The sequence below is a fragment of the Pipra filicauda genome, unplaced genomic scaffold, assembly GCF_003945595.2.
Source record: "Pipra filicauda isolate LSUMZ 115617 unplaced genomic scaffold, ASM394559v2 scaffold404_size635056_pilon, whole genome shotgun sequence".
Lineage (NCBI taxonomy): Eukaryota > Metazoa > Chordata > Aves > Passeriformes > Pipridae > Pipra > Pipra filicauda.
The window spans coordinates 607,304-635,050 of NW_024104537.1; the positions used below are offsets into that span (position 1 = coordinate 607,304).

Here is a 27,747-nt window from a genome sequence, read left to right on the forward strand (position 1 = left end):
GAGATCTGATCTTCAATTATGAATATGGTACTTGGGATTGTGATGCAGATCAGACCTATATACCATGAACTTTGAGCATGCTGGAATACAGACTGCTATGTTCACCTTGAAAATGAAGTGATGAAGCAGATGACCCTAATAGTTTTATCCCACCTTAAACACAGGCAGTTTTATAAAAGAGAGATCTCTAATCCAGAAGTACTTTTGCAATTAAAGTGAGCACCTCAGCAGAGTGAAAAGTAAAAACAGACAGGAAGAAAATGATGACATATTCACAAATGGATATTAAGACTAAGGGACGTGTCCCCCATTGATGTCCATCTTTTGGGACTAATCAAGCTGCCCTGACTGACTTCAGCTGAGGATGAGGCCCCAAACTTGGCAAATGAGAATCTGCAGTACAGAAATCTTAATAACTCCTCTCTTTCTGCCAGGCAAGGCAGGAAAACTCTGCCAAATACCAAGCTAGAGATCCCTTTTCAGAAAGGGGTTATGCAAATAACATCTTGATTGTCATAAAACCCAAAGATGTGCACATTTTCTAAGAGATTATTTCTGAATGGGACATTTCCAAATCAGATACATCCTAATGGGGCAGTTTAAGACAGGGGTCACATACCATTTTTAATGATTTTTATTAGGCACGAGATGACTCGCTGTCTGAAAAATCACTTCCAAGGGGCTTTTTGTTTCATTCTGCTAATTGATTGCCGAGATGTGAATTTCAATGAATGATACAAGTAAAGTATTTAAACTACTGGAGTGAAACTGCTCCTCTTGGATACAAAAGTAATTTTTTCTAAAGGGTTTTCTTTTGGGTCTTTTTTTTTTAAATTAGCAGATATATTTGTTGACAAATTCTTTTATTATTAATTTCACTTATACAGAACCTTCTATCTAGAAAGCCAAAAGCACTTTCTAAGCAGTTATTAAAGAATTCACTCCCATAACTCTCTGGCTGTACATCCCCTGAGAATTCCTATTCTCTATTGACTAAACAGAGAATTTAGTCCTACCTAAGACCTAGAGAAAAACAGTGAGGTCAAATTTAATAAAACTGAGCAGTAATTCTGTAGGCAAGAGCTTGAGGATGGCTAGAGAAGTCTACTCATCAGAGCAGTATGGAGGGTGGAATAGAGATGTCTTGATCTTCAGAAAAGAAGTTTGCTGAGTTGTGTCAAACAGGGTCACCCATGGGTTTTGCAAAGACCTCATTTTCTGATCTCAGAGGATTTTAGGAAGGGTGTGATTTTAATTAACAGGCGGGGGTTTTTTAAAGAGTGAATATGAATGATAATTTCCTTTACAGAGATAGTAAGAGGCTCAAACAGCAGGTCAGGCATACTGCCCATAACTGAACTGAGGCTCCTAAATCCCTGCTACAGTATTCTCCACTTGTGCACTCCGGTCAAAAAAGCTTCAGCATTATCTCTCAATTCCCTTCCAAGAGCAGTTTTACCCTTGAACTCAATGGAAACAAAGCTCTTAAAATTAGTAAAGTTTCATTTGCAGCATCATCACTGGGAAGACTCTCAAACACAGCTCCATGACTCTCATGTTGACCACTGCTTTTTCACATACACCACTGCATTCCACCACTGCCCACGTAAGTCTTTCTTACCAAGTACCACTTGACAGTTGGTGTTACACTGGCAGGGTAAAACCCATCAATATCTGGACATATGATCTTCTGATTGGCGTGCTCCAAGTAGAACATCTCCTCAGTGGGTTTTATCGAACGGCTCACACAAGAGTGCTGGTCTTTCGGAACAACCTCCAAGGGAAACGCAACTTTGCTGCAGTAGGTTGTATTTCTAAGGACAGATAAGAATAAGACTGATTAGTTGAAACTTGTTTACTCCTATACCAGTGGAATGATATAAAAATTACATCTGCAATAAGGAGCATCATAGCGCTGGTGTGGTAGATACAGCCTTAGCTGACTCATTTACAAATGGGAAAAAAAGCCCCATCAAAGGTGGCCACACAAGCTCAGAAAAGCCTATAAAGATGACTAACAAGCAACATCCACTCCCCCGCTGGTAAAGCAGATCATAGGGTCAAAGACACAGACAAGAGGCAACGTAAGATCAAAAAGAACTCTTGTGCATAGCAGATGCTATGTTCATTTTGTACCATACTCAGAGACACTTTTAATTTCCTAGAAGTCTGAATCTCATGAATCTTTGCCAAATTAGTGTGCAGTCAAAACATTACCCCTGCATCTGAAGCTATTTTTACTCTAGACATCCAGATCACTTCTTAATGGTGAGCGCCTGTGGATTTTGCCATGGGCTCAGCAATAATATTTTCACGGACACTTGCAGCAAGCAAGGAGGGGCACACTCATTAACGCTTGCAAGGCTCCAAGCATTATTGCAATGTAAATTGGCTCAGCACTGAGCGGTTTTATAATTGTAACATTCTTTTCCCATTAAGGCTTATACAAATGGTCGTCTCCCTACAGAAAGATCTGGTGCTAACAGCCTAATTTCCCCATCTCCACAGAAGTCCTTCGATTGCACTGAAGACAGGAGCTGCACCACACAACTTACCTGAGCATGCAGGTATAATTCCCAGTGTCATTGAGGAGAGCAGGCCAGAACCAAAGGGTGTCTTTATCCTTACTGATGTGATTGTCCGGGAGACGATAATTAATGGGTTCCTCCAGATCCCGGTCCTGCGCAATCCTGTACCAGATCAGGGTTAAGCCAGCAGAATGGGCTGTGCTATAGTTGTACTTCAAGAAGGTCTCAAAAAGTGGGCATTTGATCTTGGCAGGTTCCCCATCATAAATCTGGATCTGCTTCATGGTATCCACACCCCAGTCATCGCAGCGTTCTGCAGCCAGGAAGAACAAGGTGCCTTAGCTTGCGAGTCTGCAGGACAAAAACTGTTCTGCCCATGCTCCCCATAGCCCTTGGTCCTGTCTCCATTAAAGTCAGAGGTAAAAACATAGTGTTTTCAGTGAAAGCAAACTGGGCTTTTATAGAGCAGAGCAAGAACACTGTTCATTTCTGGAGAACCTGCAAACCTCTGCTTTCATTTGTACAACTCCTACACTTCTTCCAAGCTACTTATCTCTCATCAGGACAACAGAATAGGATATTCCTGCACAAAACCAGGCTTCCTAGAGAGCTTCAAGAAAATGTAACACAAAAATCTTATGTGGGAAGATAAAGTTTAGATGAAAGCAATGCCAGAGGTGTGTGTGCATCCATACACAATGGTAGAGAAGATGGAAATAGACGTGTTAAAATAAGAGGGGGGAAAAAAAAGTAAAAAACCCAACACAAACATCAACCCTCCCCTAGAGCTATGGGTCACTGCCCCTGACAGAAGAAGCTGGACTGTGGGTTCCAAGAGCAAGAACTGTCTTTTCTGTGATGGATTCATGTGACCCCTGTGCACACTATGGTAACAAAGAGTACAAGCACTAATAAGTGACACAGAGCAACTGTTTATAGTGAAGTTTAAGAAGGGAGGCTGAGGGGCAGAAGAGACAGTATGGAGGATGCAGCAGCAGGTTCTCTTGAAAATTCCCAGGCAACGTCCAGGTGCAATTCCCCAGTCACAGTTCAACAGGTTCAGTGTGGCTCACAGCAGACTTGGATTGACACAGAAATTGGCCAACATGAGAAAAAGCTGTACAGTGCCTTTTTTTAAATTATTTCTTTAAAGAATTTATTCTTCTCATTAGCAGATAGTTTCAGGACAAAAGCATAGTTCAAACCCAACTTCCTTCTGGGTAGTCCTTTCCATTCAGTTCCTCCTACCCATCAGGATGTCCAGTCAGGAAGGGAGTCAGTGCAAGCAAAGCACGGTACCAGGGTGTCAGCAAACCTGAGAGCAACCTGCACTGTCGGCACCAACTGAGACACATGGAGAAGCTGCTGTCAGTGCATCTCCTGTCTCCCCACGCTGACGAGGCAGAGCACAGCATGGCACGCTTCCCAGTGCATCTCTTGTAGCTGCTGAGAGGCATTTGCTAGGGCAGCCTGACGTCTGAGAACCCAAAATGAGTCAAACAGGAGAGGGGTGTGCTGCCTGCAGCGGTCCCTGGGAGCAGTGTCTCAGCACATCACAGGCTTACCAGAGACGACACTGCAAAGCCTCTCCCATTTGCAGATATTACAAGAACTCAGACCAAAAGGAAAAATAGAATACAATATGCTCTTTGAGCCAAATTCTTCTGAATTCTTCTGAACTGACTTCACAGGCCCAAAGCAGGATTTCTGGCATTTATTCTTCCTTAAGTAGACAGTGGGATGTAGCTTGGCCCCAAACTCATACTTAATTAAAAAAAGCAAAGTGATAAACCTTTGAGAAGATAGGCCCACAGCACTTAAAGGCAGTGATGCTAACTCCTGTGGCTCAGCAATGGTTAGTCATGGGGAGGAGGAATCTGGGCCAGTAAGAATAGAAATGTTTTCTGGCGAGTTTGCACATAAATGTAAATGCAAGCTGCACTGCTCCTCCTCTGGTATTCTGAACACCCATATGACAGAGTGCTACTTCTGGAGGAAGAGAACAAATTGGGCTAGGAAGAGGCAGTGAAGCTACCCAGAACACAAATATTTGCCTGTAGGAACCCCAAACCTAAGTGGTTGGAGAGTGCCATAGCTTATTATCTAAAAAACGTCTTTCACAACCGCACAGCATCTGTTGTAGTTTTAGTTAAATGGGAAAGATTTTTAGTGATTTTTTTTTCATACCATCACGCAATTTAGAGCATGAGGGACTGCCCACCCCCCCATCCGAGCTGAAACACGGAAAGACTGTCCCCAGCATCTTGGGACCTGCTGAAAGGTGGGTCCCTGAAGTGAAGCATTCTGGGAACTTGAGAGACAAGATAAAAACAGGTGTGCCCCAGAACTCACCCTCTCTTGGTACCTGGGATTTTGCTCACTGGAGCACTGCCGACCTTTGGAGCCTCTTCCCCAGGGACCGACCTCTCATTAGAGGTCTCACCTCCCGAACAACTTGTAGTTAAACCAAGACAGCATCACACATTATGGCTGCTACCACAGCCAGAGCAAAGGCTCATTCTGACAGACAAAACCCTTGTTGGAAGCCTTATACCATGGGAAGGTGTATGGTCACCAGTCACCACCATGATCAAGGCCAACTGGAACCAGTATGCTGCTTTATGCTGGAGGGGTCAAGCTACTGGATTAGGTATGGGCAAGTGCCCATACAGTGGTAATGAGACAAATGAGCCTGCAGAGACTGTCTGCTAACTGCATGATAAAGCATGGATTGCTACTCATGGAGAGGGGGCTTTTTTGTTTGTAAAGAAAGGCTCTCCCTCTGGAAGGAGCAAACCTGGGTCTGTAAATCAGGATACCTGGGTTCTCTTCCTGGCACCTGACTTTGCTATCTTCTCTTGGGCTGCATAAAGGCAAACTGTCCTTATTATTTCAAATGGCAGGACTGGGGAGGGAGAAAACTATATATAACATTACAGTACTGAAATTCTTAGAGTCAGGATCAATGAAATTTGCAATCATGAGCAGCTCTTGCATTTTGCAACAGACCATAAATCAGCACGGTAAAACTACTTACCCATTCTACCTGGATGAGTTATCGAAAATAAATACAACTATTTTATTTTTTTTCTTCCTACATTTCTCAAAAGCAATGCACAGGCCTTTTCTTCTTGGCTCGGGAAGAAGTGACTGTTATTGTTTTACTATAAGAGCTATACCTGGAGATTTTGTCTCAGAGCTGGCTAATTAGCCTGGTTTCAGGAACACTGTCACAGCAAAGAGCCAGTGCTAAGGCTCCCCACGTGCCCTTACCTGGAGTGCTGAAAGCTCTGAGCTGAACCCCAAAACCAGCATATAACTGTGCTGGTACTGAACAGCTACACCCAGACCACAGAGGCAGCCGTGCAGTGTGAGATCACAGGCTGTGTATGCCACCTGGCTGGCAAGGATTTCTCCTGGCTGCCAGGGCAAAGACACCAAGCACGGCTCTGAGGGCTCAGGGAGCAATGCCATGACCCATCACTTACAGCAGAGATGGAAGAAACACCCCAGGCTGCAGCAAGAGCTCCTTCAGACACAAAACACCAAGGACAGAAGCGGTGGCCTTTGCACAGCTTCCCTTCTCCCTGTGCTGTGCTGACAGCAGTACTGCTATTTCTACTTTTTTGGGGTGTTTTATGACCAAGATAGATGGGCTCTGCCTGACATAAAATGTGTGAGGACTGCAGGGCATCCCTCACACACACCTTTGTGAGCCTCTTGCTCCCCAGCTGTGAGGGTGCTCTTCTCCCCATGCCAAACAGCAACCTCTGCTGTGTGGGCACTTCTACAGCAGACCCCAGCAGAGATCAAACCCAGACAGCTGGCTGCACTCCACACACATGCATAGAGGGGATACTCACATTATTATTGCTATAATTTTATTGTATCCAACAGCTCCCTGCAACATTTTGTGTCCCTTCCACTATTTTAAGCTCTATTGGATTTTCAGAGCCTATTTGCTGCTAACATCAGCATGCAGCTACTTGGATGTCAGACTGAACTGGAGATAGCCTGAAAAAAATGGCATGACTTCACAGTGACCCTTCACTGGCATAAAGCAGCTACCACTATGAAAAAAAATACATATACACACACATTGATATATCCTGACTCCAGTAATGATATTTGAGGGAGCACTGCAGAAAGAAGATCCATGGATCCAGTTCTCATTGTGAGAAACAGCACTAACTTCTACGGTGCTGTGCCCATTTGCAGCAACTCACACTTGTTTTCACTGGTTAAGACTAGGAAGCAAATTTCTTCTCTCTCGAAACATTTCCTGCACAAAACAGCTGCTGGAGTTAAGAGCAGCTCCTGATTAAATCAAGTGGGATCAGCATTCATGCTGTGACTTCAGAGGTTTGCTAACAAATAGAAACCAGCACGGAGATGCAACTATAGGTAACTCCATGGTCCCTTCCATGCTGCAGCAAATGGAGCACTACACACATACCTGAGGGACACAATAAAATTCTCTAAAAATACACCATCCCACAGATGCATCTTCCTAGAAACACCTCTGCAAAACACTTTTGAAAGAAACCACCTTGTTCTCATTACCAATGAGGTGCACTGCAGATGCCTCAACTGACCCCTCTTACTGCTGAATGCTCTGCAATCACACAGCAGGGCAGCCTATGACCCATAATACCTACCTGTGACAGACAATGCAGGAAAAAGGCAAGAAATGTTCCCGCTTGCACAGCCCTGCTTTGGAAAAGGGATGAGCATTATACAGGGTGGAGGGAGGCTGAATGGTAGAAGGAACACTCCTGCCTCTTCAGCATTAAAAGACAAAGTGCAGGCAGAAGGCTGAGGGTAAGGATGCCTATCTTGAAATCATGTGCCTTGACATAAAGAAACAAGCAGGCTGTTGCACTCCTCCTTAATGCACACTGGGAACAAGGTGAACTGGCAAAGCTAACTCCAAGTGTCTTCCTTGCTTGGACTGTACGCTGCAAGCTGTGTTCATAGGGGTGTCTACTCCTGATACAAGGGATAGAAACTGCTTCTCTTACAGAAACTGACAGATTTGTCCCATTTCTGAATCTGATGCTATGATGCCCTTCAACACCAGGTATCCCAAAACAGACTCCTCAGAAGCCAAACAAAGCTGAAGAAAGTGGCTTCTTCAGAGGCAAAGTAGCAAATTAGAGGGAAAAAAAATAACGCCGCTCAGCTGCATAAAGGTGAAAACAGACATTTCTGGAAACCTTTCCCAGCCTTTCACTTACTGCACTGATTTACCCTCTTCACAGAATCAATTAGGTTGGAAAAGAGCTCTGAGATCATCAAATCCAACCTATGACCGAACACCACCATGACAACTAGACCACGGCACTAAGTACCATATCCAGTCTTTCCTTAAATACTGGAAATATTAAAATTAAATACTTCCCTTAAATACTTCAGGGATGGTGACTCTACCATCTCCCTGGGCAGTCCATTCCAATGTCTAATCACCCCTTTTGTCACTGGTCACAAAAGGGGTGATGCAGCTTGAGGCCATGTCCTCTCTTCCGGTCACTGGTTGCCTGGGAGAAGAGGCCAACACCCACCTGACTACAACCTCCTGTCAGGGAGTTGTAGAGAGTGATAAGGTCACCTCTGAGCCTCCTCTTCTCCAGGCTTCAGAACAGAGCTCCTGTGTAAATACAAACACCTGAGACGCACCTGCAGCACCTATTACAAGAATTCACACTCTCAAAACAGAGAAACAGAGATGAAACTGGTTCTCTATTTAAAAGAAAAATCTCAATCATCAAAACTCTACCAGCTCCACACCACCTCCATCCCTTCCCTCCCATAGGGCTACAAGCAAAGGTTCTCTTAGTTAAAATTTCTATGAAGAAATAGTAAAGAGCCATCCTTATGAGAGGTCATCTATCATGCTGGCACAAATTACCCTGTCATTTGCCAAACTGATGTGCCCTTCATAATCATCTCTAATTTTGGGAGGGGGCCTGCCTTGTACGCAGACTGGGACTCTGCAGGACACGAAGCCATCAATGCTGCCAACTGAATGACCCTGCCAGTGAATGACCCCTGTCCTCCACACCATTTCAGCTGCAGCATCAGATGGGGCTGCACTATCACAAAATGGTTTGGGTTCAAAAGGACCTTAAAAATCATCCAGTTCCAACCTCGCTACCAGGAACACCATCCACTAGACCAGGTTGGTCAAAGCCCCATCCTACCTGGTTTTGAATATTTCCTTGGATGGGGTATCCACACCTTTTCTGGGCATCCTGTTCCAGTGCCTCACCACCCTTACAGTGAAGAATTTCTTCCTAATATCTAATCTAAACCTACCCTCCTTCAGCTTAAAGCCATTACTCCTTGTCCTATCGCTACATGGCCTCATGAAAAGTCCCTCTCCAGCTTTCTTGTAGTCCCTTTATGTACTGGAAGGGACTCTGTGGTCTCCTCAGAGCCTTTTCTTCTCCAGGCTGAAGAGCCCCAACTCTCTCAGCTGGAGAGGTGGTCCAGCTCTCAGATCATCTTTGTGCCCTCCTTTGGACCTGCTCCAACATTCTTGTGTTGGGGACCCCAGAGCTGGACAGAGCACTGCAGGTGGGGTCCCTCAAGAGCCAAGTAGAGAGGAAGAATCACCTCCCTTGACCTGTTGGCCACACTGTTTCTGATGTGACCCAGGAAACAACTGGCTTTTTGGGCTACAAGCTCACGCTGCTGGGCCCTATCTCAACAGCTTCCTACTTTCTTTGTCTGCCCCTGCTGCATTATCTTAAAGCAAAGCTGGTATGAGTCAGCCTCCACCTGGGGAGTAGAGCAAGGCCAGTGGTTAGCTCGATGCACAAATCAGCATCAATAAGGCAGAAAGAGCTGATCACGCAAAGCGATTAAGCAAGAATTAATCACTACTACCTTAAAAAAAAAATTTTCCTCCCCACCATCTTTCAAGCTCAGTCAGTGAGAAGGAAGCAGAGGAAGCCAGGCTGAACGGAGGAGCTGCACTGTGGGCACAGGAGGTACCAGCTGTGGCCACCATCACACGTGGGTGTGCCTTCCATTTATGCCAGTGCCAGGAGCACCCTCTCTTCTACCGCAGTTTTCCTTTCACACACCCACCCTGCACAAAACCACACCATGCTCCCTGGCTGTGTTCTCTGCTCAGCAGCTGAGTGGGGCAGTGTTCCCTATGCTGCCTGTATCCCATCTGACCATCCAACACAGTGGAGGAAGAGAAGCATGGAACAAAACAAATGAGATTGCCCTTAACTGGGAGAAGAGGCACAGAGCCAAACACACTGAAATTGGTGGGAATGACACAAAACTGGGTTAGACATAGCCAAGATCAGCTAGCTCTCCCCATTTGCTCACACTATTTCTGCAGCAGTGACAGTGGTCAGAGACTGACTAAAAACTGGTCACAGCTCAACTGCCTTGAGGCCATAGCTGCCTTGGAGGCTCGGCCTAGAAGCTGTGTGAACTCTGCAGAAATTCATAGTCTGACATCCAGTGGAAACACATCAAAAAAGACTTGTCATAACCTCACTGCCTTTCTCCCACTGCCTCTCCAGCAGAACAAGTAAGTGGAAGTGGTCCCGGCAGAAACCTCCTATCGCAGCCCAGCCCCATCCATGTGGTTCTGCTTTGATGGCACTGACGACATGGTCTTGCACTTCTCCCAGGTCTCACCATATCCATCCTGTTTTGCCACTGAGCTGTGATGACCCCACGAAAGTAGCTTCTCCAGATGCTGCACACAAGGATGGAGTCTCTCTCTCCCTGCCCAAGTGCTTTTATCATTTAAATAGGCAGGACAGCTGAGAAAGGGAGAAGAAAAAGTACTTTCTGTTGCAGAACGGCTCATCGTTTCAAAAAGCACTTGTACATTGTGGTTGATTAACTTTAGACCCTGAAAGTCTAGTTTAAACAGGTGTGACAGCCTGTCTCTCTGCCAAATTAACGAAAAACAAGCTGACTGCATAAACTTCTGTTGACTTCAGAGGCAGCAGCCAAGGCATGACATTCAAAAAACTGTATGGAGCCCAGAGCTTCTGACTCTGAATCGCCTTATCTCATCAAGCACAGCCTGTAACATGGGGTAGTTATTTGTGTCTTTTAAAACTCCTCCACAGTGAGCTTTATGCCTTCACTCTCTATCTGTGCATAAAGCTGTTTACTGTATGTGGCACAGAGTATTTTGGTTACCTCCAGCAACTGGGCCAAAAAAAAAAAAAATTATATTCAGATTCCTCTAGCAAGTTTGATACATTTTCCTGAAGGCTTTCTTTAAATTTGAGGTCAAAACGATAAAGGTAGGGGTATGAACTGCTTCCCCGAAGGATAAGAGGAGCAAATAGCTACTTTCCATTCCACTTCATTGAGAAAATTTTTGTGTGAAGCAAAGAAGAGCAGCATGGGAGGAGGAGAAATACAGGAAACAGAACACCCCATTGCAAACTCATCTGCAGGAGAGGCAGCATGAAAAGGGGGTTTACCTGATTAGCATCACCACTGAGCTGTGCTCAAGCTGGCAGGGGCTCTTTTGCGTGCCTGAGACACCAAGCTGGGGCTTGACAAGGTCCAGGCTAAATTCTTGGCTCTGCCAACCCATGCAGCCTAGTTACTGTGTTTAGCCAGGTGCTCTGCTGCCTGCTTTAAAACAGAGTCAATGATTCTGCACTGTCCATCCACAGGGATGTCTGTATTACAAAGGTGCTGCAGCAACTGTCCTCTGGCAAGGATGGAAACTGAAAAAACACAGCAGGCAGTAAAATGCACTGCAAGGGTCTACAAGCCCAGCAGAGTCACTTGTGTGCAATAAAACACAACTGTGCAGCTGTGGGAGAGGGACATGATGGATAAGGTGGGTAGGAGACAGGACCCCGATGTCCCCTGATGCTCTATTTGATACACACAAAGGAGCAAAAGTGACTATTCAATACCAAATCAGCAACACACTCAAAAAGGGCTGCCTTCCTCCACACATTTCTGCACTTCAATGCAGATAGGTCACATCATGTTGACGCCTGCACAAAACTCACCCCTCACAACCTATTTCCTCAGCTGACAAGAAGCAGACTGAGGTCTTATCTCCTCAGCGGGCACAACTGTGGCTGGTGCAGAGGGAGGCTGGCAGCTGCACTTACACGTCTGCACCCAGGTCAGCTCTGCTCTGCAGGTTTTATCTTCATCCACTTCAGGGCTGGGCACCTTTCAACACCCTCGGTGTCGAGTAACTTCATGCCCCCAAGTGCCATAAACTTCTACAATGACAGTAACTCACAGATGGGTATGGATGGTTATAAAATCATGTCCTAAATTAGGACAGCAAGAGGCTGAGATTGGAAGAGTAGGAGGAAGTCAGGAAATCCCAAGAGAAGATGATGGGGGAGGGATTTAGTCTCTTTAGAAAACAATAATGCAGTTTAATCTATTTTTCTTCTGACTTTACACACCAAAATAAGCTTCTCAGCTTCTGGGGCTGTCACAAATCATACGGAAAATAAGGCCACTGGAACCCCATCAGTAGAATAAGAGTTATATAGTAATAATCCTGAGGAGCTGCACAGGGCTTTCCATCTTCAAAGTGTTTTACAGACAGTAATTTATTAATCTGCAAATTTCCCCCGGCCATCAGCAACTGCTCTGCCTCTCTGCTCAGTGCGACAGACACAGAGCACAGATCGGCCCTTGGGAGAGACGGCTCAGGCGGCAGCTCTGACCTCTGGAGCCTGACCTCTGTTTCTTTCTCTCTGAAGCTGCAAGTTCTCTGCTCCAGTCACCACCTGAATTGAGCAGCACTGGTGACATCTGGCACCTTGGAGCCAACTTCAGAGTGGACAAAACCAGTGCCTGAAAGCCTCTGATATCAGGGAGTGTAAAAGACATGCTCACAATCCAGCAAATAACAGCAGAGCCTGAAATAAAGCTCCCAGGACAGAAGCTCCTGGCTGCCTTACAGCCACTGCCTGCCATGCTGGGGTGTCATTCTGGGTAGAAGCTAGCCCCAGTTCTGGGCTCATCCTACCACACAGCCTGTCTGAGAGTCTGATAGTTCCCCAAGGGAGCTATCAGAGGCATTCCTATGCAAACACGATGATTCCTCCCACCAAAGCACTATTTATGCACAGCAGGTACCTGCTAACACTTTATACATGTCCTTCAGATAATCAGCATGAGGCTGCTCCTCCTCTCATGGCAGCAATATTCTTCTGCTTTTGCAATTCCCTAAGACAATACTCCTAACCACCATCCCCTCCCCAGCCCTCTCCCTGCAAAAGCTGAGAATTCTTGGAGAGTAAGAGAGCAGCCTGGTTAGCAGAGAGAGGAAAATGGAACAACTACAGCTATATCTTCTACATAAGCCGGTATCTAACATCAGCTAGCTTTGTTCAGAAATAAGAACGTAACATTATTCTGTATTCACACTGTTCTTTGTCCAACTGCTTTTTCATCTCTTTTAAGCCAGTGTATATTTATATGACTTCAGTAGTGCCAAAGAAATAATTTTAAGACCAGAACTGGGTCCATTGGTTTTTGTAATCCTTCTCTGGATATCAGAACACTGGGTTCACTAAGCATCCTACAACACAAGTGGGGAGCCTCATTTCCAACTTAGGGATGGCTTAGCTAGGCAATGAAAGCAAAAGACTCCAAACACCATTGCAAACACTATGCCAAAGGTCACAAGTAAGGAATTCAAACCCATGCACTGCAGATCACGTACACTCTTAAGACCAGAAAAGATCTACCCTCGCATACAGTATGAGTGAATAGAAGACTCAGGCACCAATTCAGTCTCAGACTCCACATCTTTTACTCTACACTACTCAGATCACATTTCTTTCCTCGTACAGTTTGCACCTCCCTTCCGGCAAGTGATTTTGTTGCAGCACCAGCCTCCACACGCAGCAGAAACAGCAGAGCCCAAAGAACAGATGTTTCGAGCCACAGTGCTGTAGGCGAAATCTGGGGGGGAAATAAAGTTTATGGATTTGTCTCTCCAGTAAGAAGCAGGGTAAAGCACAATGCTGAAGCTTTCTGACACATTGCCAGGGAGACTGTCAGCTATACTGGCTGAACTGGATGGAAAGGCTCCTTGCATCACAGCCAGAGCAGTGCTGGTATTTTAAAGCTGAAATTTAGCAAGTGTTGGCTCCTCATCTCCCCTGCAAGCCCACAGAGCCTGGGACTCAGCAGAACCGGTACCCCTGGCTTGGACAGTCTCTGGTCAGTGTTGTTGACCACACTGCTCCACCAGGAAGGATGGCAGAGGCAGAAAAGTGGCAACAAACCACAGAAGGACTCCTGTCCCTGCCTCCAGCCTTCCTCAGTCCAGCCTTGGCTGGAGAGAGAGCTGGTCCCGACAATACAGCATTACATGACTTAATAGTCAAAGCACAGAAAGATATTCATCTGAAATGACAAATCCCTACCAAGTTACACATGTTAAATATCCCAGGAGCCAGGTTCCTCATTGAGAGCTACCCATCGCCATGGCCTTGCTTGGTGTTAGGCGACCACCAGGGCAGCTGTAGACTGGGCACAGCCCTTCTGCATTCACTCCAGATAACCTCAGCTCTGGTCCCCTCACCCATGCTTCCTGCTCCTGAAAGAAAAAGCAAGTCCAAATGCTGCAACATTACCAGAGCAAGTCTGGTCTCCCATACTGCTCTGTATTTACAACTTTGCAAGGGTGAAACGAGCTCCAGTCGCCTTTTGGTGCCAGCCTCAGGAAACCCCACAGTGTAACAGAGGGCTGCACAAACAGCTGCCCCTCCATCCATCTACAAACAGCCATCCAGGCCCATCATGAATAACAGAAGACATTTTGACAGCCCAAACTGTTTTATGATGTCCATGGCATAAAAAGCAAGCTCTGAACTGAAGAGTGTGTCTGACACCACAGACCTCCAGATAATTAAATGCATATACTGCATTGGATTTGCAGGAGAGACATATTTTAACTGATCACGTGTCTCATGCATCACCCTTTGACACTTATGTTCTTGCAGCGCTCTACAAGGGCTCTGAGCATCCTGTACAGAAAACCTCTGCTGAAGGAGGAATATTTAAATAGTACTAGACACCCTACAAAAATGCATGGAGGGTTCTGGTTCTGCCAGATCCATTGGCATGAGCCTGTGTTTCCCAAATGCCAGGGTGCTCATTTTCACGGCTCCCAGATGACTGTATCAGCTTTTAGGGTAGCTCTAACATTTCCTGGGCAATCCTGGTTCAGTTGCACATACCTCCCATTTCTGAAAAAGCCCAAGATGACTGCACGTGGGGAGTCATAATGCTGCCTCAGCAGGAGGGGGATATTGCGTTGGTGGAGAGTAGAACAGCATGTCCAGAATCACATGTAAAGCAGGGATTTTCCCAGCAAGCAGCAAAGATCCATGTCACTGGATCCCTCCTTCCCCTGGTGCTCCTGCTACTTGGGGTTTAGCAGAGGAGACCCGGGCCGTATATTCTTTCTCCTTTGCTGTTTCCTCATTGCTCACCACTTCCACCCAGTCCCTGTCAGCCAGGATGGGACATCCCCTACCAAAGACCACAGCCTACTGTGAATGCCTGCAGCCCTTGGGCAGCCCAAGGAGGAGAAAAGCCTCCCAGCCTCTGTGATGAACACTGCACTGAAATGAACCTTGCTGAAGTGCATGATGTGAATTCGGCCATGATAATTCAGTATAGTCCAAGAGGGAATGACACAAGAGCTGTTCATCTGCTCAGGATATTATAACTTCTTGTTTGTCCCTTGCTGCAGAGGGACAAAGGTTCATGGGGGAGGCTTGTCAATCCTCTGCACAGCCCTTATTTCTGAGCATTTCCCCCCACAAAACCAGCGCCTGTTCTTTCCTCCCTCCCCCTTTCCACTCGCCTCCTGTAAATCATGCTGTCTCCTTCCGCCCCCAAATAGGAAGTCCGGAGCCGAGACATGCACAATCTGCCTCTTCAGAAGAGCTGGGCTGAACGTGTGCCAGAGGAGCTGCGAGCATGACAACATATTTCCTGTCAGGAAAGTGACTCAGTGAGACGGGTATCAGAGCTCCTCTTACTCCACAAGTTCCCCTCTCCCCTTGCATTGCTGAGGCATGAGTCAGAATTGGAGAGCCGAATCTCAACCCCCTCCGGATCCAACCAGGAATAGCAGAGTTCAGGTTCAAGTCTGAGTCCTGCTTGCAACCCAGTGACAAGTCAACACCACGTGCCAAGCCCTGGTTTCATCCCTCACAGAAGGGGAATAAAGATACTGACCAAGTGGGCAGCTTGAATTTACAAAGCACTTTTAGGTCGAGGTGGTGTTTTCTGCTATTTGCTAATGTACCCATTTACACCAACCACACTTGTAGCCTCCATACATGAGCATTGTACAATACCCCACAGAACTAGCATTGTGTTCAATACTTTGCTGAAGCATTTTACACACAACCCTTTAATCCAGAAATGCTGTAAATTCTTAAAACTCGCTGCAGACAGTTTTATTCTCTGGCCTCAGGTCAGCTCTTCCCACAGTAAGTAGGCAGACCCATCGCATGCCATGTCCTTACCCGAGCCTCTGCTGAGGGTGACCATGGACAGCCAGAGTGTAACCAGCAGGACACTGACCATCTTCATCCTGCGAGACAAAGCACACAGAGTTTCTGGTTATTTGACACTGTTTCATCACTGCAGGCAATTTTTTAACTCTGAGTGTGTGTGTGTTTATCCCACCATCCACCCAGTGATCCTTTAATTCTGGTAGGTTCTTTTTTTATTTCATTAAGATGCCTTGAGAATAGTATCTGCGTGGCAGCATTGCTCCGCCTGTGGCAGCTTGCCAAGCCTGGGAGGTGATGGCTCTGAAGAGGACAGCCCAGATCATTGATTCAAGTCACTGGAATAGTCTGTATCTGGAAGCACAAGGAGTAAAATAGGTGCTTGCAGGCTAGAAATCCCGACCTTTGACTCCCAAAACACCGAGGTCCTTTGCCAAGACCTCATTCGGCTCATTTCTAAGAACAAGTGCAGAAAGCACTTGCGACGGTGAGCGGCAGCTGAAGCACAATTGCACTGAATATGTGTTTGACGGTTCAACAGGACAACCACACTAGTGCAGTCCAAACTGGCAAGGTCTGCTGTTGGTGACCTGCAAAGAGGCTGGTTGCCAGAGTCCTGACTGCTTCACTCTGCTCCTACAGGCAGTGGAGGCAACACAAGGCCTCACCAGCCCTTTTCAGTCAAACCCTTCTTTGAACAGCCACCTCACAGGAGTAAACAAGCATCAGGTTTGTAGGCTTTTCAGAAATGATTTGAACAAAGGCTTATACTTTCTAAGCAGCTCTGATAAGCAAAAAACAATCCCAGACTTTTCCATTCCTGCTACAGAGCACAATTTCCTGTAATTTGAGATAAATGTACATTGCCAGAGTTTCACTGGCTGACCGCTCCGGTATCTGGCATTCAGCTCTCAGAGCTGCTTGCTCACTGGAATTAAATCTCCCTCTGTTTCTAGGTTTTTCAGGATGCAATTTATAAGCTGGTAGTCATGAAAACTGACATCTACTAGATGCTCTCATTAACGGGGTGAAGGTCGTATTTGATATTCCTAGGTGCTGTCAGATCACAAAGGGAGAAGAGATGGTTAAAAGGCTGAACTTCATCAAAGCATCTCAGCTCCGCCAGGCAGATGCAGTAACGAGCATGGTGATACTGTCAGGAGTGTGCTTACGAGATGACAGGGAAACCTGTTCCATCACGGTGGGTTAAAAGTGTGGGGAGAGAAGCCACAGAGCTCCCTTAAACACGTCCCTCATAAACCTGTCCAGAATATATGCAGTACACAGAAGCGCTTTGAGCATAAGCAGAGAGTACCTATGATTGCACAGACTGCAGAGATTAACAGGAATGGGACACGTGAACTGTACTTCTTAAAACCCAGCAGCGGATATTGAATCCTTCCTTTTCAATGCTTACATCTGAAAAGCCTTTGTGCAACGCTTTCCTTCTGCTGGGCTCATCTCAAAGAGACAAAGGAAATCCGGAGTAAGCCTGCTCTTCCCTGCACAGTCCATGTGAAGGGCTGCAGATTGCCTCTGAAGCCATCAGGCTTTAAAAAATGGGCAAGAAGCAGGGAAGAAAGTGAATCTTCTTCCCTGAGGTTTAGTTGCGGGCTGGTCATCCCCTACTGCCTTCCTCCAAACTGAAATACCAGCTGCTAATCAAACCCTTCTCCAATGCCACCAACAACCAGCTCCCAATGTTACTTAAGAATATTCATAGAGAAGAAACAGCATTCAGTACTCCCACCCCCCGAAGATGCTGAAGAAAAATAAAACATCTTTACACCATCAGATCGGACAGAGAAAACCAACACGCTGCACTTCTGGTAGGAACTGAGGATCTTTTGGTAATTTAGATGCTCGAAGAGAGGGGGTGTAAACAGCGACGGGGAATCATTCCCATAATAAAAATCCCTTATGATTCCCTCTCCATTTGTCATTAGCTAAATGCACGGCGTGTCCTAACTCACCCTTATTTTCCAATAATTCTCTCCTGCATTTTGCACAAATCGGACTGAATTCAGCCCTGAAGCATGCAGGAACAACTACTGACTTTGGATGAGTTTATCTTGTATAGAGCAAGGCCATTTATGTGGCCCGAGGCCAAAATAAACTACTACATTTCACTCAGTGATACATGAACTCTGCAGCGAGCTAATATTTACATCCATTAGCTATGTTCACAGGAACATGCTCCTTTCAACTGTCTCAAAGAGCCACCAAGTCTCTGTTCCCACGAGCAAGGTGTCCAAGATTTCCATGCTCTTCCTGCTAGTAAGAAAATCCTTCCTTCTTGCTCTACCGAGCTATAAAATCAGAAGCCTTACACAGAGTGATTTACTTCTGGTTCATTCCAGGCTCTCCAGAGATCTTATCAGTGAAGGCAGACAGACACAGAGCCTGTCAGATTGCAGCAATTTCTCCATTACGGGAAAGGGATGCACTTGACCACAGCCCTGGCTGCTCTCACAGTGTACAAAATGCAAGGGTCCATGGAAGATACACATACAGAGTCAAGGGCTGGTCAAGAGGAGCTGTCGCAGCCTCCTGGATGCCCTGACTGGGCCAGCATTTGCCAGCTGAGATAAAGGAAGAGGATACTCTCTGTTTGGTAAAGAAATGGAGAGCTCACACACTCAGTGAAGAAGATAAAGGGGACAGTAGGGCAGGATGGCTTCTGCAGTCCAGCTCCACTCCTGTGGCACACGATTACTCAAAAAACCCCTAAAACCCCAAAAAAACAAAGCCACAGGATCTGATGGTTTGTACTAACACAGGTTCTGTGTACTAGTGCTGCTAGCACTGGGATGCTTTGCTTTAAATAGCCCCAAATCTGTGATCTACCCCAAACAGAAAGGTCTCCCCACAGCAGTCCTGTTGTCACACAGAATGGCATTGCATCCAGTTGCAGAGAGAGGGGGTGGGTTTTGCAATGCCCTTAAGAACCTGACACCACAGGACTACAACCCACCCCAGTCTTGCCAGGAAGGGAAGAGTTTTCTCAACCTTCTTTGTTTCGTGACATCAGAAAGCATGTTGCCATTTTGCCTGTAAATGGTGCAATTCCAGTGGTGCCTGATGAACTTCTTATGCAATTCCGTAGCACTGTGCTGAAACACCAGCATCTCTGGCTGCAAGCGAAGGAGCCAGAGGCCAGGGAGTGCAAACTCAGGTGGCAGCAGAGGGGTTCACCCAACTGCATCCACCCAAAGCAAATAAAAATAAAAGCAAACACTAAAGGGAGCCAGGAATAAAATCAGTGAGCAGAAGAGCTTACCAGCTCAGAAATCACATCACAGCTAGGAAGCAGGCAATCAGAGCAGCCAGAAGACAGCTGGAGAGCTCTGATACATCCTCAGCACTTCAGGAACTTCTCACGAGACCAATATACTCTGAGGTGTTCTTAATATCTCCATAAATTAACATTTCAATAATAATAATTCATAGAGTGGTTGGGGAAAATGATCCATCACAGCCACTGTTAGAATTTTTTTTAAAGAACTTACTTGATATGTTCACTTTGTTTCAAATCAAAAATTGTTCCCTGAGCACTTTCTTCTTCAAACTTTCACCTTCTTTCTACTGAGGAGCAAAGAAAAGTGGGGTGAGGAGAAACACAGTCACAGAAGTGTCTCCTTAACAGCAAAGAGGGTGGAAAGGTTTGTGGTGTTTTTTTTTTCATTTAGTACTGGTCACAAGTGGCATTTATGTCAGAAAAAAACATGAATATTTTCATATAAAACACCTTTTAATAAAACACCTTTTCCAAAGACCTCAGCAAAGAATCATTCACTCCTGCCTTTAGCAGCACAGACCCCATAAAGCCTATGCACTTTCTAAACAATTATAAAACCCAAGATAGATGTCAAATAATTAACAAAGAGAGCTGCACTCTAAGTAACTACTGCACACCTATTCTCAAAGACACTGTACCAATTCTACAGAACAATGCTGCATTTTCCAAGAAAAGTACCTTTGTCCCTCCTAACCACAGGCATCTAGGGAGGGCTGGTAGGTTTTCTGCTTTTCACTGAGAAGTCACACTATGGTCTGCAGAACAAAAGCACCCTTCAAAACCTTGCCACTAAGTGCTCTGGCTGAAAGGGTATTTATAATAAAGCACTTTCAGAAAGAGGAAAAAAATAACTTCAGCCAGAGCAGCTTTTACATACTATTTTCTTTCTATAATTCTGTCCAAAGTCAGAAGCATTTGAGAGCATAGGACTGGCCCCAAAAAATGGGATGTAGACAGAGGAAGGCTAGCAAAATCCAGAGTGGGATGGCTTAGGAAATGCTTTGTTTCTAAGCCACATGGACTTGAGGATGAAGGCTGAGTGATGGGCTGCAGAGCCAGGCTGGTGCTCAAGAGAGAGGCACAGCTCCTCTGCTCCCACATCACAGTGTGCTCACAAGCCCTGGGTCCCTGCATCCTCATGCAGCAGCATTGGAGAAGGCTGCTCGATGAGTCTGCTGTGTTTTCTTATGGGGAAAAATAAATGTACAGTTCAAGTAAATTCAAAGAATCCAAAAGGCAGACAAAGGGCAGCCTGCAAAAGCAACTGCAGAAAAGTAACAGCAAAAACACTAATGGAAAATGGGAAAAGGCCCTTCTGCCCTCCAGGAAACACTTTTGCTTTTCAGTACGTGCAGGAGTAAGTCAGACAAAAGGGGGAATTACTGTAGCATAAACCATCTCGGTGCCACTTACCCGGGATTTGCGCAGTGTCTCGCTGGCCCTGCCCCTCCTCTGGAGGCCATTTGGGCACTACATGGCACCACCCTTTGCTGGGGTGTCAGCAGCTCCACTCTGCCCAAAGCGGAGCCACTCCTGCAGAGAGCTGGCCAGTCCCATGGGCAGCCCCCCAGAGGAACGGAATGTTACACCGCAGTCTCTGGGAATGGGGGTAGAAAGACAGGTGATGGGGTTCAGAAGTCCAGCCATTACTCCTCAGGAGGAATAAACACGTTCATTACAATTTTCATTCCCAGACACCTTCCAGGAACAGAACGGGGAGGAATCAAGCAGCAATTTGATGATGAAAGCCATAAGCAGCTCGGAGCACTTTCCCTGCTCTAGTGCATGCTCCGCCACACTCATCACTTCAAACACAGGCACACTGACCAAAGGGCCCCCAGTGCTGTCCTCAGAAAAACATTTGCATCTCCCCTAAGGGCAGGGAGTCCAGTTTATCTTGGCAGGAGCTCCCTAACAGCCAGCACATTTCAGCAGGAATCAACCAGGGCTGAAGCCTGCCCGGCAATCAGGGATATCGCAGGAGCCATAAGTGTGACCCAATCAGCACATCTAATGGTGACACATCCAAGGCATGTGCAGGGACCTGCAAGATCAACACTGAAGTCCCACTTCTGCCAGGGTAGCTGCACTCACCAGGCTATCACATGCCTGACAGCAGAGCGGGCTGAAAGGAATTTGTTCTGAAATGTTTCTATTATAAAAGTAATTTATGTCATCAGAACCAAAGGAAACGTTTCAATTTGAGCAGCCTGAAAGTTTTTCACCAACTAGAATTACACCAGATATTACACACCTACTTTTGTAGAGGGAAAAAAAAAAATAAATTACTGGGAGTCAGATGCAAAGTTGCCCTGGTGAGAGGTGTCCCCTCTCACTAGCACAGAGCATCTTCTGTCTTGCTTGGCCAGAGCTGGCCACTTGAACACAGGACCTGGAAGCACTGGCTCCCAGCACTGGGGAGATACAGTGCCCACACACACCTTTACACCAAGGTCTACCAAGTACCCTGAAGAGAAGGGGGGGAAAAAACTAAAAATAAAACCAAACACACAACAAAAAAATCTGGAAACAGTCTTCTCAGTCAGTGGCTCAGCCAGCTCATTGCCAGTCAAGGACATGACATCAGGCATCTGAGGTTGTTCCATTTGCCTGTCACCCACCACAGCCCCTACCTGGCCTCCTGCCTGCCCATCCAGGCCAAGGGCTGCAGTCTGATGTCTTTTTAATAACTAATTTTCACTAAATCCCCGACATGGGGAGGAATGAACCCAGCAGTGTGCCACCCAGAGTCACCACAGGAGGTGGTCCCAAGCTATTTCTCCCTCAAAAGAGCAGCACAAATTGCATGAGCAATGCTCCAAAAGCACCAAGAGCTCCTGAGGGCAGAGCAGGCAGCAGCCTCACCTCAAGCTCAGAGGCTCGGGGAAAATTGCAGAGATTTTCATTCACAGTGAGTCATTTCTGGGAGCTTCCTTGGTAGTGTAAGATTTGCCTCTGCCAGTGCCAATGTTTGGGACATGGAAGCAATTGCCAGGCAAGGAATTTGTGATTTGCTATTGACATTTAGATACCATCTCCTGGCGTCCTTTTGGTTCAACGGATTTAATACTAATAATCAGAATTCAGATGAAGAAACTATTTTTCTCCCTCTCAAAAGGAAAAACGTGGAAAGGCAGGGGTGGCTTGAAAATATGTCTAAAGAAACTCAGTACACCCTGCTTCTCTTTGCAGTTCTCCTGGGGTCCTCTCAGGACTTGGCAAAGCAGAAATGCTACAGATCTTACACACTGCTCTGCTGGAAGCCAGGGTGCCACTGATTATACTCTGGCAGCTATTTAGGAGGCAGAGCACGCTGCATTTCATACATCAAAAATAAACTAGCACAGTAATCTGTCATCTCTACAAAATATGCACACCTGGACAAGACAAATAAACAGCTGGGGCTACCACCTAGAGATCTGTGGAGTGGGCTGAAGAGGGGCAGGTAGAGCCACAGCTATAAAATCAAACAGCACAGACTACAAATGCATACATGCTGGCCACCAAGCAGTTCAAACACCAAGCTACAAGAGCACTTCTGTGCTCAAGCAAAAGGTATCCAGCCAAGATAGTCTATTTTTTAAGTCTGAATAGCCAGGGAATGAAAAGTTTCCAACAGAGCTTCAAAGAGAGCCGGGATCTTCCATGAAGCCAGACACAATGCTTCTATTTTGGACGGCAATGTTATAGTGAAAGGAGAGTTCTGAGAAATACCCACATATTGCACTACCACAAAATAAACTGATAAACTAATCTTCACACAGAAAAAAAGAAAGCTGTAATCAACATAGCTCAAAGACTTGAGAAGACTTAAGGAATCCAGAGTGAGATTCCTCCCTTGCTGGAAAAATTCCAATTAGTTCTCACAGAGCACCTGGAGACATCTGACGAGCATTTAATTTACACATTCTGCCTCCTGACCTTTTTAATGGTTTTTCAATGTAAGAAGCTTCAATATCCTCCCTAAGAGGTTGTTCCACTGCCATGGTGGACACAGCAGCACATCCACATTGTGCAACAGATTGCACAGCAGCAACCCCAAGTTAGCTCTGCCCAAGTCTCTAAATCCAGAGAACACAGTGCAGATTCGAGCAGGTTTATCAGCTGAGTTTACTGCCTTTCACACCACCAGCCTGCGACTCTTGAACCCCAGAGCAGCTTTCCCAGGAGAGGTATCTCCTCATAAGTCCAGCCTGGCACAGCCAGTGCTCTGCTCACTCCATATCCCCACCATCACACCAGGGGCTATACCCAGCCCTGCCCAGCACTACCTGCAAGAGGGTCTCAGTCTCAAAAAACACTCCAAGAGTTTATTTTCCTAAATTCAAGGACTTGCTGCCAGATATATACCTGCTCCTTCATTTCACCTCCTCCCCTTATAGCCCTCAGTGCTTGCAGACCAGATTCCCACGGTGGCTGCTCTATATTCAGCCATCATCTTCCCCTTCTTGTTCCTCCAGAGAGGGACACGGCAGGCAAAAATCCTCCAAGCACCACCATGCTCCAGAGCACATCATCACTCTTTCACTTCCCTTTCCAGAAGTGCCACAAATTCCTCAGGCAGCCTGCAATGTCTCCAGCACCGCAGCAGGTTTGCCCATGCTGTTGCCAGTGGGGAAGACCCAGCTTTCCCCACAGCATAAGAGAAGGATCTCCTTAAGTGACTCTTGGTATGCTAGGATAAGCAACATATTCAAGGGTAAAAGCAAGTCAGATGAATTTTTCAAGTTTGGGCCACACAGCAGTTCCACATCGGTACTTATATTAATCACGTTAATTTAATCCCATTTAGCCTTATACGTAAAAGCAAACAAGAATAAGACATCAAGATGCTTCTATCCCTGTCTGCAGCTCAGACAGGCTGTTCTAAGTGTACTGTACACATCAATCCATGGCAAAATTTAAAGCAATACTAAAACAGAAAGCCCAGGAGCTACTGGCCTCTCCCAGGACAGCATCCCACTTACAAACAGTTCTCCAGAGGTCCTTCCAGCCCTCCACATTCCCAGCCTACCCACTTGGTCCTCCTGGTGACTATTCGAGCAGCTTTCTTTTGCATACTGCCCCTTCCTGGTAAGCATAGTACAGCTGCACTCTGCAAAGGGGACTAGAAAAAGCCAGGTACACACAAAAAAAAGAGGAGGTAAAGAGAGACAGAATGAGATAATCCTTCCCCTGTGATGTGTACTGGATTTGCTCCCCATGTCTCTAACATTTCCTTCTGCAAATATTCAGTTGCACCATCACAAGGAACTTGCTCAGGGTCTGCCTGCACTGACTCCAGCAGTGCAGCTCAAAATTCAACCTTCAAACAACACCACCCTGATTTTTAAGTCCTGGAGCCTTCTTTGAGAGTCTGCTCTCTGACCCACAGCATGTACACAGTGCGAAGGCTGAGATGGAGCTGCAGGCAGCAGTATGCTGTGATTGTCATCAATATTAATTATTTGGGGAGAATATGATTGATCTCATGAGGGCAACGAATTCATTTCCCCAGCTGAATGACAAACAAAAGGCAATACATTCGCTGCTGACATTTCCAAAGGCTACAAGGAGCAGCGACACAAGGAAATACTGCTGTGCACTAAAACCCTGCTGCGAAGGGCCAAAAATCTGAAAAGCCTCCACAATTTTAATTTCTGAGCACTTTCAAAGCCAGGAAGTGGATGTCTCAATATCCTGAAATCTGTGCTGACCCTGGCCCTGGGCTGGCTCACTTCTCTGCATTGAGAGGAAGTAATCACTGAGTGTCTTTAGAAAGCTCGGTTGAGTTTCCCTCCTGGTCTTTGACACTTTGTGTCAGCAACTACAGTCATTGCACCTGTCGGACAAGGGGGGGAAAATGCTTATAAAGGGGGAAACATTACCTTCCTGGGTAGTCACAACCTAGGGCTATTCAGCACCGCTGCAATGCAAGATGCAGCTCCCCTGTGCAATGGGAGAAAAGAAAAACAAAGTAAGCCTGGAGAAAAACATTTCCATCTCTCCATGACCTTGAGTCAGGGTGTCTATGTTTGTGCAACCTCCCAAGAAGACAGAATTAAACAGCCTCCCTAAATTCCACATAGCAACATGAGAGAGAACAAGGAAGGTGGAGAAAGGTAAATTGCACTGAGACTGCAGTTATTTTTTCAGGAGACTGGATATGGGGAAACCCAGTCCGTGGGGATGTTACTCCAGTGGAGTCTTAGATTTGTCATGTCGTTCAGTCACCCCAACACATCAACCCTGTCTGGCTCAAAGGAAACCAGCACAATTTATTACAGCAACACATTTTGGGATCCAGCAGCACATCTCTGTTCATTCAAAGAGGTTGGGTGGCCTCAAGACCTCCACAGCCTGCCAGCTGGGCAGCAACACATACATTCTTGTCCCATTACCAAGACCCCTTCTTAGAAACAAGGGCTGGAAACTGTCTGTATCTTGAGGGAAGAGGGGGGAGGCAGCTATTTCCAAACAGAACAAATCCAATTATTTGTATTAGAGTGAATTTGCATGGTTCTTACCGTCAAAATCAGTATTTTCTAACGATCTGAGCTTTGACTCAACAGATTGCTAACAAACTTATGTAGGTGGGGCCCTGGATGGTACTACGGTGGGAGGGAGGTGAGATCGTCGTACTTATTGCAAACTAAACTCAGAAAAAATAACTAGAAATTTGGACTATTTACTCTGCCATTTACTATACTTGTGTAAGTCTCCAGGGTTGAAGATTTTAAAGCAGTCTGCTAGTTAAGGGTAGAAATACAAATTTCTGTTAATGTACATGAAACCTACATGTAGGCATCAGTCACCAAAAGCAGTGCAGGAAAAATTGTAGTGCCTCCCTGATAATCAAGCATTAGAGAACTTATAAATAAATGGCTGTTTCCTGAACTGAGTGCATTAGTAGAGGCTTCTGCAATCTGTGCCTCTGTTTCCCCAGCCACATTTATAACAGCCTCTCGCCACCTCACACCACAGCTGTGCATCTTAACGTCTCTAAAGTGCTTAGAGATGCTGAGACGAAAGATAACATATGAGTGCAAAGTATAGATTAATTCCCTGAGCTCAACAGTCAGTGGAGCTGATGGGGCTAAATGTCTCACCTACCCATCATATAAAACTGAGGTTCTGAGCCTGTCTTAAATAGTAACTACTTAAGCAATAGTTCCCTTGGAACAAGTCATTTTGAGGCTGGTTAGTCGGGCACATGGAGCCTCAGCAGAGGGAAAACACAGAAATGCAGTATAGTACTATGAAAAATAGATGCTTTTCCAGAAGGTCTTAATCATGTTCCTATAGAATTTGGTAGTGGGATTTCAACTCATTTCAGTTAGAGCTGTTCACATTTTAGCAACCACCACATTAAGAACGTGGCCAAACATAATTTGAAAAGCTTTTTCCACTTCTGTTTGTTTTTTAAATTATTAAAAATCCAGTTTAAATAGCGCAAAGAAAACTTTAAATTGAGCAAGATAACTGTTGGCATCCTTCCAAGTAGACGGCAAACCCCAAAATGTTACTGCAAATCCAACAGATGGGAGTTATTTTTCACTCTTTAAAATTTCATTCCTTTGCACTGAGATTAACTGTAATTAGCTCTTTATTTACATCTAACACAAAAGGTAAAATGACAGAGAAAGGCAACTATAACCACAAATCATGGGCAGAAAAAGGAAAAAAAAGGCAAAAATTTCCTCTGAGAAGAAAACATATCTTTCTCGCCAAGTAGGATAATTGTTATAAATATATAGTTAAACAGCTCCACAGCATCCTGTCACTACTCAGTATAAACATTTAGGTCACTGTTTTGCAAGCTTTTACACACAAGTTGATCAAATATCTAAGAATCATCCTCTGAATATCTAAAAAATCTCACATCCCTATAAACGGACAGCATCAGGCCTAAGGGAGGCAAGACACTCCATGTCACTTTTATTGCAGTCACAGAAGGGATTAAGCAAAACAGTGAGGAAAACAAACAAACACAAAACCAAATAATCAAACCCAGCAGCTTTTCCAGATAAAGAGAGAGGTATTAAAACTTACTTTTTTTTTTCTTTCTACCTTTTTTTTTTTTAAGTCCTCTTCTAATTCTCATAACACTTTGGATTAGTAAAGCTGAAGAGGCCTCTTAAGAATTCATGTAAGTGCATGATTCATGCTCTATCTTTGCCTTTCAGTTGCACAACAAAGCTGGAGCTGCATGTGGAGCCCACAACCAGCCTCTTACCACGGTACTGCCAGGCTGCACCAGAGAGCTCCCCACTTGCACCCAGACAACGCACTGACCCGTGGCCACGCTGGCTCAAGATGAAGGCCAGATCCAAAGCTGTAAGGGTTAAAGAGTAAAGCTTGCCCAGCCGTGCCTAAGCAAGCTGCTAGCAAAAAAAAAAAAAAAAAAAAAAAAAAAAAAGAGTGAGCA

At 45.6% G+C, this 27,747-nt stretch overlaps 1 protein-coding gene across 2 annotated transcripts in view; it reads right to left on the reverse strand.

The window, feature by feature from the left end:
* LOC113994836 (interleukin 1 receptor accessory protein) overlaps positions 1-25,242 on the reverse strand; it is a 43,283-nt gene extending 18,041 nt beyond the window's left edge. The window contains exons 1-4 of one of the 2 annotated variants that reach the window (XM_039385329.1): positions 25,208-25,240; positions 16,055-16,122; positions 2,556-2,841; positions 1,622-1,814 (exon numbers count right to left, since the gene is read on the reverse strand). In XM_039385329.1, the coding sequence (XP_039241263.1) occupies positions 1,622-1,814; positions 2,556-2,841; positions 16,055-16,121 (546 nt within the window). In that variant the 5' untranslated portion in view covers position 16,122; positions 25,208-25,240. Of the gene's footprint in view, positions 1-1,621; positions 1,815-2,555; positions 2,842-16,054; positions 16,123-25,207 lie in introns of both variants that reach the window. The other variant, XM_039385330.1, reaches the window with a different exon arrangement.
* Between the last annotated feature and the right edge of the window lie 2,505 nt (positions 25,243-27,747).